General features: G+C 40.1%; 3 protein-coding genes across 4 annotated transcripts; all 3 read left to right on the plus strand.

Annotated features, from left to right (window-relative positions):
* Nucleotides 1-972: 972 nt before the first annotated feature.
* Nucleotides 973-13,763, plus strand: LOC109149029. Of its 2 annotated transcripts, none has more exons than XM_019296655.1 (3): nucleotides 973-1,613; nucleotides 11,401-11,506; nucleotides 13,454-13,763. In XM_019296655.1, exons 1-3 carry the CDS (start codon nucleotides 1,151-1,153, stop codon nucleotides 13,701-13,703), a joined length of 819 nt encoding a protein of 272 aa, XP_019152200.1. In that variant the 5' UTR covers nucleotides 973-1,150; the 3' UTR covers nucleotides 13,704-13,763. The 2 variants fall into 2 exon arrangements, with proteins under 2 accessions (XP_019152200.1, XP_019152201.1); XM_019296656.1 differs by having other exon boundaries at nucleotides 973-1,547; nucleotides 13,454-13,761.
* LOC109149031 lies at nucleotides 4,392-6,545 on the plus strand. The gene is made up of 3 exons (XM_019296657.1): nucleotides 4,392-4,984; nucleotides 5,146-5,160; nucleotides 6,437-6,545. The coding sequence occupies exons 1-3, from the start codon at nucleotides 4,673-4,675 to the stop codon at nucleotides 6,533-6,535; spliced, it is 426 nt and encodes a 141-aa protein (XP_019152202.1). The 5' UTR covers nucleotides 4,392-4,672; the 3' UTR covers nucleotides 6,536-6,545.
* LOC109149028 lies at nucleotides 6,563-8,090 on the plus strand. Its single transcript, XM_019296654.1, has 2 exons — nucleotides 6,563-7,608; nucleotides 8,005-8,090. Exons 1-2 carry the CDS (start codon nucleotides 6,578-6,580, stop codon nucleotides 8,006-8,008), a joined length of 1,035 nt encoding a protein of 344 aa, XP_019152199.1. The 5' UTR covers nucleotides 6,563-6,577; the 3' UTR covers nucleotides 8,009-8,090.
* Nucleotides 13,764-15,268: the final 1,505 nt, after the last annotated feature.

Here is a 15,268-nt window from a genome sequence, read left to right on the forward strand (position 1 = left end):
TTGGTTTAGGTTCCTCAGATTTCTCCCGGTCTCACTCAGATTGCCTTACGGGCCAAAAAATAATACGCAATGTACCCGTGGATTTAGATTTCTAGAAATAGAATAAGTCTCAATAATTCGTCTTTCATGTTCAAGCATTTGATTGTTATTTACATGTTAAACACATAAGAAGTATTAAGGAAGACACACAAATGCACAATGGATCAATAGAATGAGAAGTCAAGAAATCATATTGTACCAGTGGGCGCGAGGTGGGCGGTCGACCGCCTGTCAAGTCCCCACTAGAATGTGGCAGTGGGCACGTGGTGGGTGGTCGACCTCCTGCCAAGTCCCCACTGGAACGTGACGGTGAAGAAGGAATTACTTCGGGAAACTGCTGAGAATGCACAGTTTTGAGTCCAAACCATTCCATACTCATATGAACAACAAAAGGACTTAAATGCATGGAAAATCTTAAGAAATCACATTATACTAACAAGGAACACGGAAGACATTCAATGAGATATCATAAGGATCACACACCCCATTCTCCCCCTTCTTAACTAAAGCTACGCTCCCACAATTTTCCTCCATGCAAACTTATGTAAGTACTTATCGAGCTATTAGTAAGTTAATTATCAATGTAATTGGTCAATTATGATTAGGAAAAGTGAGCTATTATATGTCGAATAAAATTACCAATTACAAGTTCCAAAATACTTTATCAAATAACAGATATCCAAATAACGCACGTTTGATCAAATAGTTAAGCAACAATATGCAATTCCTGGATCGGTCTATAAACAAATCAATTAGGACAATAATCCAACTTTCATGTTCAAGCAAATAAACAAGTATGGTATTTAAACAAAATCGATAGTTTATCAAGTTTTAGTATGTCAAAGTAAATTGTTAGTTAGCATTATTTGGTACTAAACTAAGCATCAATTTATCGTTCAAATAACTGAATTCAATTGATTTTAGTTTGAGACCTCTCCCTTCTCACTAGAAACCACTAGAAACCTCTCCCTTCTCACTATAAAAAACCCTAGAAAATCTGATCAGATTTTTTCACATATTCTCGTCGGAATCTTGTCCGATCGTTAACCTCTTGCCGGCGATCGAAAGCTAGAAGGTAGGGGAAGGTCCGGGGGGACCTTCACCCCGGCAAATGTCACAAGAGAAGGGCCCGATGGCCTCAAAACCGCCGGAGTCTAACTCTGTCTCGCATTCATTAGGAGACAACCTGGACGCGCAACCACCATCGGACTATCTTGATGACGCTGAGGTCGGAAGAAGGATGGAAGATGGCCACAGAGAGTCGATTCAATACGTTCGATCGCATCATCAAGCATCGGAAAGGGAGGTCAAAGCTAAGATAGAGAAATCTGCGAAGGAAGGAAACTCGAGCTCTATTGCGAATGAAGGGAACACGGAGATAGCTTCTGGGAGTGAAATTCCGACTGTGGGGGACGGAAAGGCACAAGGGAAAGGGCTAAAGAGCTCTGGGGATCCATCGACATCAAAGATGAAGGAATCAGAGAACTTGGGAGCAAAACAAGTAGCAGGTAAACCTAACCCTCTACCTGTTCGAGAAAATGCCTCTAAGGCCAGAGGTAACTTCAATCCAGAAGGTAAGCCTGCTGCCTTGCAAAGGGGAGGAAATGTGAGAACTGGCAATGCTATGAACATAGGAAAGCCTGTTACAGGGCCAATGAATTTTGCCTCTGCAGTGGCAGGCAATCAAGCTAAGGTTGGGAATGCTATGGATAATGATGCATACATTGACATCTCTGAGAAAGTGCAGGGAATTCACAGGGGATTCCCTGCCATTAGATTTTGGAAAAAAGAAGTGAAAGAGCTGAATGCCATAGAGAAACATCTGCTAGTAGGCAAGTTCTCATGGGGGAAGCCTACTATGGAGAACCTTAGGAAATTCTTTGCAGTAAAAATTGTGTTGAAATGAACCATGAGCATAGGGTGGTTAGACCCTAGACATGTAACACTCTCTTTCTCCAATGAAGAGGACTGTATAAATATGTTGTTGAAAGAACAGATCACAGTTGAAGGAGGATTCCCTATGAGGTTATTTAGTTGGGTATTGGGGTTCAGTACTGAGAGAGAATCTAGCTTGGCTCCAGTGTAGGTTAGACTGCCCATGTTAAGTGCAAATTTGTTCAAAACTGTTGCTCTAAGACAGATTTGCAAGCCTATTGGAACCTACTTTTTTTTTTTTTTTGAAAAAAGGTTCATCTTATTTATAAACAAAACGGGAACCGAACAGAGTCTCGCCAAGGCCCAAAAGTGACCAAGGCACCAGAAAAGAAAGGACAAGGCCTAAAGTGACCAAGTCAACAAATAAAACAAGAAGGACAAGGCCCAAAAGTGGCCAAGTCTACAAATAAAGCAAGAAGGCGTAAAGGCAAACAAGACCAATAGTAAAGCCAAGCTATGCCAGAGTTATTGGAACCTGCACAACTTCTGATTATGGGACACTGCACTTTACAAGACCAAGCTATGCCAGAGTTAAGGTAGAGATAAACTTATTAAAGCCATTGGTTCATGAGATATTTATTGGATTCTCTGAAGACCCTGGGGATGAGGATGATGGATACTTGCAAAGAATTCTGTATGAAAGGGTGCCACAATACTGCACAAGATGCTTCAAACAAGGGCATTCAATTGAGGTGTGTAGAGTGGCTAAATCTGAGAGGAACATGGAAGGGAAAATGCCTGAAGAAAAGAAAAAGAAGGGGACAGTAAAGGAGGTAGAAATAAGAGAAATGTGAATAACAATGCAGGTCCTAGTGGAGAGAATAATGTGTGGCAGCATATGAGATCAGACTGGAGAGGCAAAAATCAAAATGCTGGGAAGGGGCAACAAAGGAAAAATCAAAGGAAGGAGGATGAATATAAGTCCAAGTCACTGTAGGCCAAAAAGAATGCTATAGATAAAGGAAAAGGTATCTTAGTGGAAGGGGATAAGGAGGAGCAACATGAGGGCAGGGCTACTGGATTTCAGGATCCCCTGGAAAAAACCTAGGAGAGAAACATTTATGAGGGAAGGACACCAGTAAGTTTAGCTAAGTTGGAAAGAGGAGGAGGGGGAGGTAGAGGGGGTAGGTTTAGCTATGGAATTCATATATATGAAAGGCAATATGAGAGTGAGGGGGGGGGGGGGGGGGATTTAGAGAATCTGAGCTTGAGAAGGAATCTGACATGGAGAAGGAAAAAGAGCCAGAGCATCCATTTGGGGAAGGGTCAGGTTATGATGGGGGGAACAGAAACTGCCTATGAGACTGAGGGAGGAGGAGTTGAGAGGGGTACTTTAGTGGACAAAGGAGAAACTGAGACAGCCTATGAGACAGATAAGGGAAGGAATGAGGAGGAGGTAACTGAAGCTGAGATAGAGGAACGGGCCAGGAAATCTGAGGTGGAGATGGATTTTGATAAAAAGATGATGGAGTCTCATAATTCACCAGCAAAGAAACTTGACAAGGGGAGAGGGATGAGTGTGAAAACCAGGGCCCAAAAGGCTAAGATGGCAAAAACAAAGGGGGGTGGGGCCTCCATCTCTGATTGTTAAATGAAGTTCATTTGTTGGAATGTGAGGGAAGTTGCCTCCCAAGGCTCCCTTCATAGAGTTAGAAACTTGGTGAGACAGTTTAAACCAAAAATCTTGTGCCTACTTGAACCATTCAAGGATTTATCACATTTGGGACAGTTTTCTGTCTCACTAGGCTTTGAGAATAGGTGTAGTGGCACAGCAAAAATTTGGGTTTTCTAGGATAGATGTCTCAGTTGACCCCTGGGACATGGGTATCAGATTGTGAGCATGAGAGTCACTTTGCCGGTAATAGGAAATCTGATGCTCTCAGTGGTGTATGCTAGTTGTGAGAGGAGAGTTAGGCAGGAGTTATGGGACCTAATAGAGGCCATGGCTGCAAGGGAAGTGGGGGATGGAAGATGGGCCATCATGGGGGATTTCAATTGCATTTTGAGGGGTGAGGAGAAGAAGGGAGGGCAGCCTTACAATAAGGCAAAAAGCAGAGAGTTTCAAAATTGTATAGATAGTTCAAGATTGAGAGAATCAGTGTACTATGGGAATGATTTTACTTGGTGGAATGGTAGGAGAGGGAGTCAGGCTGTGTGGGAGAGGTTGGATAGAGTTTTAGTTAATGAGAACTGGGAGGAGCAATTGAAAACTTATGTGCATCACCTTTCTAAAGCTACATTAGACCACTCTCCTTTGGTGGTGGATCTGAACCCTTGCATCAGTGTGGGGAGGAAACCTTTCTCCTTTTTGAATGTTTGGGGGGAGCATGAATAATTCTTGGGGGTGGTGCAAAGATCTTGGGAAGGGGAGGTTGAGGGTAATGCAATGTACACCTTCATGACAAAATTGAAAAGATTGAAGGGGGTGCTTAAAAATTGGAATTGGGAAGTATTTGGGAACATCTTTGAAAAAATTAAGGAGTTGGAGGAGAGTGTAAGAGTTTCTGAGGGGAATTTGCAGTCTAATCCCTCTGATGAGAATCTCACTTAGTACAAACTGGCTCAAGCTAAGCTACAGAGGCAGGTGAGAATTGAGGAGGGATTTTGGCAGCAGAAGTCCCACACACAATGGGTGGTGGAGGGTGAAAGAAACTCCAAATACTTCCATGGTTTAGTTAACGAAAGAAGGGTTAGACAGATGATTCACAAGGTGAAAAATGATGAGGGAGAGTGGGTTGAAAATCAGAACCAAATAGCAGAACTGGCTGTGGATTTCTTCCACAGGTTCTATTCTGCGGAACCTATAGAGAGAGATCTATCTATCATTGATTGTTTGCATGCAGGTGTTACTGAAGCTGAGAATCAGATGCTGGTAGCAGAGCCATCACAGGAGGAGATCAGGGCCAGGGTATTTAGCATGAACCCCAATAGTGCAGCTGGCCCTGATGGTTTTGGAGGAGACTTTTATCAAATCTGTTGGGGAATAATCAAGCAAGACTTAAGCAACCTGGTAAGTGCCTTCTTTGCTGGTAAAAGTCTCACAAGAGCCATTACCGGCACATCAATTGTGCTTGTTCCAAAGATCCCAAACCCTGCCAGTTTTAATGAGTTTAGGCCAATAAGCCTGAGTAATTTCTGTAGTAAGATCATAACAAAAATCATGGTTCAAAGACTGGCAGGTGTGTTGACTAGGATCATATCCCCAGTCCAATCGGGCTTTGTGAAAGAGAAAAACATTACTGATAATATCCTTTTGGCCCAAGAGGTCTGCCATGGAATGACACCCTTGAATGAGGATGTTGTTCTAAAGCTAGACATGACCAAAGCTTATGACAGATTGGATTGGGGATGCATTGAAATTGTTCTTGAAAAATTGGGTTTTTGCAAAAAATGGACTGAGTTGGTGAACAACACCATTAACAATATATGGTATTCTGTTATTATCAATGGGGAGGCAAAGGGCTTCTTTCATTCCTCAAGGGGTTTGAGACAGGGAGACCCTTTGTCTCCCAGTTTGTTTATCTTAGCAGCTGAGCTATTGTCCAGATTGTTAAGTCAGAGGAGGGCACTGTTTACACAACCAGCTAGAGGGCCACAGGTCACACACTTGGCCTTTATAGATGATATGGTGGTGTTCACCTCAGGGAAGGATGGAGGTATTGAAATGGTGATGGAGGTGTTGGGGAAGTATGAAGGTCAATCAAGCCAGTTGATCAATAAAAGCAAAAGTGCCTTCTATTTACATTGAAGGGCATCTCAGGAGACAATTGAGAAAATAAGGGATATAACTGGGTGCCAATAGAAAGAATTTCCCTTCACATATTTAGGGTGCCCAGTATATGAAGGAAGGAAGAGGATCAGGCTCTTTTCTGGCCTGATTGACAAGGTGGCTGCCAAGTGCAATGGTTGGCATGCAAGACTTCTATCCTAGAGAGGCAAGGATGTATTGGTCAAAAGTGTACTACAGGCTCTACCAGCACATATTTTCTATGCAATTAATCCCCCTAAGGCTGTGGTGAAGCCGTTGGAGAAGCTGTTTGCTGACTTGTTTTTGGGAAAACAGGAAGGGAAAAAGAAACATCATTGGAGCTCATGGAAGACCCTAGCTCAGCCTTATGAGGAAGGAGGAGTGGGATTTACTGATATAGGGGAGATGGTGGAAGCAGCAGGCATGAAACTTTGGTGGAGATTTAGAGGAGGGGGCACAGTATGGAGCCAATTTCTCATGGCAAAATACTGTGCTGGATTTCACCCAGTTGTGCGGGGATGGCGATACAAAGACTCACATATTTGGAGGAGGATAGTTGAAGCAAGAGAGAAAGCAAAACCTCAAATAGAGTGGAAAATTGGTGAAGGGGATTTGAATGTGTTGTGGGATAATTGGTCAGGGAGAGGAGCCATAGCAAACATTTTGAATATTAGGGGAAAAAGGAAGGTCAAAGAAGTATTAAAGGATTGCCTGGAGAATGGAGCCTTGGATGTAAGGAAGGTGGGCATTCAGGATCAGACTGTAGGTCAAGGAATTTACTTGGTACAAGATAGGAAAGACAAGGCAATATGAGAGCCTACTGGAGCTGGGTTCACTCTCAAATCTGCAAAGGGGATGGCAAGACACAGAAGGATTGCTGGCACAGGGGCATTATGGAGCAAGAAGATTTGGTGCAAAGGGGTTCCATGGAAGATGGCATTCTTGTCATGGAGGGTATTTAAAAGGAAGTTGCCAGTAAATGATGTGTTAAGAACTATGGGATATCAAACTGTGTCAAAATGCACATGCTGTATAAATCCTGGGTGTGACACATTGCAACACATTTTTGGAGTAGGGGAGACAACAAGGCAGGTTTGGGACTATTTCTCTAGGTCTATGGATTTGAGCATTCCAGTGAGAAGTGAGAGACACGTTTTCTATGACTGGTGGATGGCCAAGATAAAGAACAGACTGCTGAAATTTATAGCTGCAAGACTCCCTATGTTAATTCTCTGGGAATTGTGGGTGAATTACACAAGCTGCAAATATGGAGGGGGGAGATCATCAGCTGCAAGAGTGATCTACAAAGTGGTTAAGGATGTATCAGATTGTATACAAAGGAAATGGCCATTATGGGATCCATTCCCTCCAAACTGGAAGTTTATTATGCAGAAGGCAGAAGAGTTTGGATGTAGCAGAATTGTGCAGAAGACTTGCTGGTGCAGGCCTAGGACTAGAGAAGTTAAAATAAATTGGGCAGTGGACTGGGATGAAGGGGCCTGTGCTTTCTTCACAAGGAACTCAAGGGGCAGGTTCTGCTCTGCTGGGATCTATTCAAAGCAAGAAGGTGGAGACATCAGGATTTTGGTTAGAGAAATGCTCCAAGACTGCTGGGCTTGGTGCAGAAGGAAAAAGATAGCTTCTGTGTGCCTGGAATCTGATAGCTGGGGTGATGGTGGGTGGGAGTTCCTTGAAGAATGGCCTAATGTCAGATGCAGTAGATGCACTGAGAGAGTTAACCGTGTTGCAGGTTGCCTCTTAAGGTGCTGTGCTGGTAACAATTTGGTCTTCTGGAAGAATGGTGGGCTCCCTAGGGGGTTAAGAAGAGTCTTAGCTCTTGAAGGAGTTCTCCACTTTGTGTTGGTGCCTGGTATTGATGGCTGTGGATAAGTGGATGGAGGTGGCCCAGTGAGTGCTGCACTTTGGATTGGCATCACTGGCTGGGGTGGAGTCAATGAGAGGGTGATGAGGGTGGAAAAAGGCAGGGTTTGAGGTGAGAAAGGGGGGTGTTTTGGGGGTTAGGGAAAGCCTGACAATTTCACTAATCTCTGGAAACAATTTTGGCCTGATGAGGCTTCTGCTTTTACTGGAGCAGATGCTGAAGGGATATCTAGGGCCCACCTGATGTTTGAGGAGGATGAGACAATTGAATTGAGGAGTGGAAAAAGAGGAATCATTGATGAAGATGAGGGGGTGATAAGGAAGGAGAGGTTAGCCCAGCATTTATTAAAAAAAAAAAAAGAGATACTAGAAACATACATCAGATCCTAGGGAACACTCTAATGAAGATGTGTTGCATTGGAAGAATGTTATGTTCTGGGACCTGCAAAGATAATGCACCATTCTGGTTTGGACAAAGGCCTAATGGCATGTTTGGTTCATGGAATAGGTCAGGAATGGAATAACATTCCTTGGAATAGACCTATTCCATCGTTTGGTTGGATCATTTTGCCATTGGATCATTTTGCCAATGGCTATTCGCATGGGGAATAGCCATTCCTAGGGGGGCCTTGGTATTAGCTATTCCCATGCCCTTGGGAATAGCTTTTATATCACAAATACCAAAAATACCCTTTGCACATTATATAATATTTATATTTATTTAATAAATATAGTGTATTATATAAATGTATATATTTAATTAATTATAATTTTTATCCATCAATCTTTCAATAAATAAATAAATAAATAAATAAATATATATATATATATATATATATATATATATATATATATATATATATATATATATATATATATATATATATATATATATAATAAACTGTCACGGCTGGTGTTTTGAGAAATTACTTTTCTTTTCTTAAAATGCCAATTGCAAACGCTACAAAATGTGTGTGTGTGTGTGTGTGTGTGTGTGTGTATATATATATATATAATTAACTGTATAAGACTCCTTAATTATGGAGCCTTAGCTCCTAATTAAGTAATCTGCTCATCTGCATGCCTAGCGGATGGGCATTGCAAGCTTGCCTAGCGGATGGGCATTGCAATTGAAATTATGGAGCCTTCAGGCTCCTTTTATAGGAGCCTCAAGGCTCCATTCCTTACTTCTCCAACCGATGTGGGATAAGTGAGAAAATAAATATAAAAATAAATATGTATTTGTATAATAATAATAATAATAATAATAATAATAATAATAATAATAATAATAATAATAATAATAATTATTATTATTATTATTATTATTATTATTATTATTGTTATTGTTATTGTTATTCTCTCTCTCTCACACACACACATACATATACATATATATAAATACAAATATAAATATAAATAAATAAATAAATAAATAAATATATATATATATATATATATATATATATATATATATATATATATATATATATATATATATATATAACATTCAGTATATCATAATCATATTCATTATTATTATTATTATTATTATTATTATTATTATGTATAAGGGTATTTATGTCTTTAAAACCTATTCCGTTTCTATTCCATTAACCAACCAAACACTGGAATACAATTACTAAAGTCTATTCCTTCAGCCAACCAAACAACGGAATACAATTCATATTCTATTCCTTACCTATTCCATTCCATGTGGAATAACATTCCTATTCCCTCCAAATTCATTCCGTGAACCAAACGTGCCGTTAGGGAATTAGTCCATGAAGCATAGCTGAGGCACATTCTGCTTAGGGGGCTTTGAGCCAGGCCTGGGGGACTAGATAAATGAGCTACATTTGTACTCCAAGGACAGGGTGGCTTGTTTGGGCAGCCTAGAGGGGTAAGCTAGAGTTGGTGGAACTTGCTAAGGAAGCTGGAAAGCTGGGGCTGGTTCTATTAGCTGTGGAATTATGAGGGGGGAGGGGCCTATGAAGCTTAATGCTGAGGCTCCTTCTGCCCACTGATCTACTTAGCAGATCAGCTTGCAGGGATGAAGCTAGGCAGCTGACCTGCAAGCTGAGATAGTTTACACACCGCCCCAGTGAAGGATTTGCTAGTCTGGGAAGCCCTGAGGGAGAACAGACCTTGGGGAATTGATCTGTGATGCCTTAGTGGCTGAGATTGATTCTGCTGAGTTTGCATGGGTTTTGATATGTGCTTGGGAGAATGGGTCTATGAAGCTAGATAGCTGAGATCCATTCTCCCGTTGGCCCAATGATGGACTGCTAGTTGGGCAGTTTCTGAGAGCATCAGCTTGTTCAGGGTACTGGCAGTAAATACTGTGCAGATTTTGTTTGGTGGAGCTACACTTGTGTAGAGATGAAGCCACTTATATGTTTTGCAGGTAGGAGGAGAGCTAAAGATGAAGATGAAGACTCTTGAGCTTTAGTTTAAGAGCTCCCGGCTCAATTGTAATCTTGCTTGATGGGTAAAAAGCCACCCTAGAAGGGATTCTTGAGTAGGTTTTAGCCTTAAGGGTTCATTCTGGAATGTGTTCTGGAATGGGGGGTCTTGGTAGGCTCCGAGTACAGCACACACCTGGAGTTGGGAGTGTCTTTAGCTTGGGTGGATCCATAGGAGTTGGAACATAAAGAAAAAGATAAAAGAAGTGTATGAATGAAGAAAAAAGAAATGAGAGGGTGGATGAGGGGGTGATAACGAGAAAGCTTGAAAAAAGAAAAAAGAGAGAGAAAAGAGAAAAAAGAAAAAAGAGAGAAAAAAAAAAGGAAAAATGAAAAGGAGTGGGGAGAGTTGGAGGAAACCATTGCTTAGGTCGGGGTCATAAAGACTCCCCGGACTTAAAACACGGTACGCCATGCCGTGAGAGTTGGCCTTGGGCCTAAGGGTGGTGGGGAGGAAGCCATTGCTCATGTCGGGACCTCAAAAGCTCCCCTGGGCAAAACATAGTACGCTATGCCGTGAGAGTTGGCCTTGGGCCTAAGGGTGGTGGGGAGGAAGCCATTGCTCATGTCGGGACCTCAAAAGCTCCCCGGACTTAAAACACGGTACGCTATGGCGTGAGAGTTGGCCTTGGGCCTAAGGGTGGTGGGGAGGAAGCCATTGCTCATGTCGGGACCTCAAAAGCTCCCCTGGGCAAAACATAGTACGCTATGCCGAGGAGGGTGGTCTTGGGCATGAGGGTGGACGAGGTGAGAACTATCGCTTAAGCTGGGACCGGCAAAGTTTCCCCGGGCTAAAACACGGTACGCCGTGCCGGTGGGAATGGGTCTTTGACTTAAGGATAGGGGGTAGATTGGATCCTAGAGCTTAGGCATCGTTCCCATCACTTGTGTGGGACGTGGAGCCTATTTTAGATCAAGAAAGGGAATGATTGGAGAGGTTTGAGTCCTTAAGGCTAGAATCTACCCGGGGATCCCTTTGATGAGTTAGCCTTTGGGCCTTTGAGTTTGATATGCTCTAGTTTGATGAGCTGGGAGCTCTTAGTACTTTATGTGGGGTGGTCACTTTCGGGCCACCCCATAGTATATATGTTCTTGAGTTGTCCGAAAATGGCCTAGACATTATTTGAGCCATAGCCCACTTTTGGGGATATGGCGTATGTTTGTAGACGTTTTGCTTTTGATGAAATAAATGCACAGTTTAAAAAAAAAAAAAAAAGTAAATTGTTAGTAATCAAAGAGTGATATGCAACAAGGAAGGTAATATATTACAAAAAAAAATGTGGAAAAATTACTATAAGGAGGGTGAGTATATTTACCCCAAATTTGATGCAGTTGAAGCTTATAGAAGAGCCTTGAAGACTTGGGCAAGTTGGATCGATGAACATCTGAAACAGAAAAAGTTGGTTTTCTATCGAGGGTACTCATCTGCTCATTTCAGGTACTTAGAAAATTTAGTTTTATGATTAGCTTTAATTTTATTCTGGTTATAGAACTCAGGTAAAATTTTTTAGGGCTTTTTGCAGTTTGTCTTCTATATATAGTTTTATCCTTTTTTGGTACTTCACCTTTATAGTTTGGAAGTTGGTACTTTTCCATCTAAACATGTTTTTCAGCTATTGTCCACCAAGTTTCATTGCATAAAAGGTTCAAATTACATTATTAAGTTACTGAATTTTCATCATATGCCCACTGTTAAATTTAATTATTAAATATACTTCAATATTTTAATAATTTGATAGTGGATATACTATTTGCATGGTAAAGGGGTGATCATTTGGCTTTAGTACTCTTAAAAGTAATATATTAAACTGATACAGAATAATGTAGAATCTGTGGATAGATAGATGATGAAGCCACTAAAGAAGCCCCCGGACCCCTTTGCTTCTTTTTCTACTATCTTTACATCTGTAGGTATTTACTTCCCCTCTGATAGGTTGTTGCTCTTGTCGCTGCTACGCTGCCTCGCCTGCAGCATGTTTCATAATTTTAAAGTCCTAGCTTATAAGTGTTTTCTTTCCCGAATCTATCAAAAAGAGCATTATCATATGCCGAATACTTAATTAATATCTATCAAACATCCAGTTACTATCCTTCTTGTGATTTTATCAATTATTGAAGTGTTACTAATTTATTTGTTGTTGGTCCACATCTCAATCCTTATGAGATTGTGTAGCTATAATTATGTATCTTAAGCTCATTGTTTTTAGCTTTCACATGCAGCAATTATATCCTCCAATCCATCATATATTTATACACCTGACAATCCTAATTCATCCCAGAATTTTTTGCCACCTTCTCTTCAAGGTTATAAGTTTCTGAACTGGCCCTAATTAGTGCTAGCTAGCTGCTTGCTAATCAATCATCAGTCTATTATTGTCTTAATGCCTGAATCCTGATATGATGAAAGTAGACTCATCCTAATTCCTAATTTGTACTTCTTTTGTTCCACTACTATTACTTGCAGATTTTAGTGGATATGTTTGAAACATCTCAGTGGCATTTGGTTCAAACATTGGAATTGAAACGATAATGTGTATCGAATCTGACTGATAGTAGGGTATAACAAAATGCCTTTGTAAAGAAGCTTGGACTGGACATATAGTCCTATTACCTATATACTGAGAAATTTTGATCTGCATTCTCAGTGCACCTTATCCTTTAAAACGAATGACAATCTTCTGCACAGACATGATAATTTGGTGAATTTTGCCTTTTCTTTTTTTCTTTTACTTCTTCTTTTACAGTTTTACTTGAATATGCAATGTATTGTGATGAGAAACTGTTTCATGTGCTGTCATTCTGTTTCACAACATATTTAAATTTTCTTAAAATGATTACATTATAAAATATTAGTGACATGACACTTCAAATCTAGTTGACGTGACAGAGATAGCTAAGTATAAGAATTATGGTTAGAGGGAAGGAATTAGGAGAAAAAGTAGAAAAAGAATAATGTGAGAATAAAGTATGGAATTCAAATTATGTTATTTGATATAGAAGAATAAAATTATTGGGATTGAGAAAATTGAATGGAATAGATGGTTGGTGTAGTGTGGGGCTTTAGGCTTTGGGTAGAAAGAGAGATTTAAGAGGGGATCTGTTTTGGTTTTTGTCTGATTCTCTTCATTAGTTTGCACACCTTCAAAAAGAACAGTGGTGTCAACTTTACTGGAAGAATGCTCAAAAAGAATAAAGCTTATATATATGAATGTATTTAATAAATTTCTTATAACTGGAACACATTGGTTGGTTTCACTTCTTAGATGATGATGATAATAATGGATTGATATATGACAGTCACTTCTGATATCTGGATCCGATGATATGAGAGTATGATTATTTACTTGAATATTTTGCAGACTCAATTATTTACTTGAATCTGCAGGAACCCGAACGTGTTTAAGTTGCAGAGGATAATTATTATTCATCATCAAAAGAGAAGAGAAGAAGAAAGAACTCAAATGCAGGTTCAAATGCAAGCTCAAATTGCAAGTTTGATGGAAGAGTTGCGTCGCAATGGCATGTTATCCAATCCAAGCACTCAAGCTCAACATTCGGCTAATTCAAATGATGAAACCTTAGGAGATGATTTGATTATGTTTATTAATATATTTGGTACTGTTCTAATGATGTAACATTATACTACAACACTTTTGTTGTTGCTATTCACTTTGAATGCTTATAGTATATTTTATAATTATATTATTCAAGTACTATATTATAGGCTTAATGCATGTTTCTGATATTAATTAGTGGGTATAATTGTTTTATTAATTTTCAAAATTTAGGGACGGATAAATATGGTAGTAATGTAACGAAATAGCAACTGAAAAATCCGTAGTTAAATTTAGCGACGCATATTTCTGTCACTAAGTTGTAGTTAAATTAAATTAAAGTCAAATAATAACAAAAGAATAGTGACGGATAATTTCCGTCGTTATATTAACGACGGACGGTAGCGACGGTCATGTCCGTCGCTATATTTAGCGACGTAAATATCCGTAGCTAAGCCGTTGTAAATCTCGTCGCCGGAGCATAGTAGTAGCAACTTAACGACGGAATTTTTGTTGCTCTCGCGACGGAATTTCCGTCGCTAATTATGGCGACGAATTATTCCGTCGTTATTCGCTCGCAATAGTCCTCTTCGGATCCGTCGTCAAAAGGAATTTAGCGACGGATATATTTCCGCTAGCGACGGAAATTGTCTAGCGACGGAAAAAAATTTGTCTCGCTAACTTTTAGCGAGGAGGGTTTTTGTGACGGACGGATTCCGTCGCTAAATACTTTAGCGACGAATTTTCACTATTTAGCGACGAAATTCGTCCGTCGCTATTCTTGTATTTTTTTGTAGTGATATAGTATGCAAGGATGTCACAACTTTTAGGGTAAGCATAAGGAAGGAAGAACAAGTATGTGAGAAAGAGTGATAAACTCACAATCTCACCGCACGCCCTAAGATCCCTATATCCTAAGTTCCTAAACACTTGAAGTCTAAGCTTAACATTCTAAAGTTCAAGCCTAATGTCTTAAATTCTTATCCTAAAGGCATTATCTTAGAGTCGAACTTAGGCTCTGATACCAACTGTAACACCCCAAAATTTCGAAACTTTTAAAACTTATATAATAAAGGCAGATTCTCATTAAATCCCAAAATGGAGTATTACTAAACATAAGAGTGCGGGGTGCTATGCCACTTCTGAGGTGGAGAACTCAGATGCACAGGCTAAACTATCTAAATATCCTCAATACATCATTATGGCACGCAGGCCGCAAGGAAAAACTATCTATCTAATCCAAGTTCTTCTAGCGCGCTCCGAAAGCTAATCATCTGTGCCTGAAAGCCAAATATATCTGTTCAGCAAATGATGCTGGTAACCCACTCCAACGCGTTGAAATACAATATAGGTAGATATATATATATAGATATACGAAAACCATTTTGAAGCAGGAAGATATATACTTAGGAGACTCTAGCTTTAAAACCAGGAATAGACTCGACAGGTAGGGATAAGCACGTTAAACAATGATAATCAGTTATATAGAGATAATATCATAAAGAACATGTATCTAAGGTCACAGCTCTCTTTCAAATCAGTCACATCATCCTTCAATCGTCATTCATATCACATAAGCACACTTTGGTGGCGCCACGGGACCAATCGCATGCTCCGAACATGAGGGTTAGTGCGTATAGCACTAA

Source organism: Ipomoea nil, unplaced genomic scaffold, assembly GCF_001879475.1.
Source record: "Ipomoea nil cultivar Tokyo-kokei standard unplaced genomic scaffold, Asagao_1.1 scaffold2149, whole genome shotgun sequence".
Taxonomy (NCBI): Eukaryota; Viridiplantae; Streptophyta; class Magnoliopsida; order Solanales; family Convolvulaceae; genus Ipomoea; species Ipomoea nil.

Bases quoted from the DNA above. Each gene is read 5' to 3' on its own strand.
- LOC109149031 (XM_019296657.1), top strand. From the start codon at position 4,673: ATGATTCACAAGGTGAAAAATGATGAGGGAGAGTGGGTTGAAAATCAG.
- LOC109149028 (XM_019296654.1), top strand. From the start codon at position 6,578: ATGGCAAGACACAGAAGGATTGCTGGCACAGGGGCATTATGGAGCAAG.
- LOC109149029 (XM_019296655.1), top strand. From the start codon at position 1,151: ATGTCACAAGAGAAGGGCCCGATGGCCTCAAAACCGCCGGAGTCTAAC. The intron at 1,614-11,400 runs GTAAGCCTGCTG...AATTTGATGCAG, and splicing joins AGGTAACTTCAATCCAGAAG to TTGAAGCTTATAGAAGAGCC. The intron at 11,507-13,453 runs GTACTTAGAAAA...TTGAATCTGCAG, and splicing joins TACTCATCTGCTCATTTCAG to GAACCCGAACGTGTTTAAGT.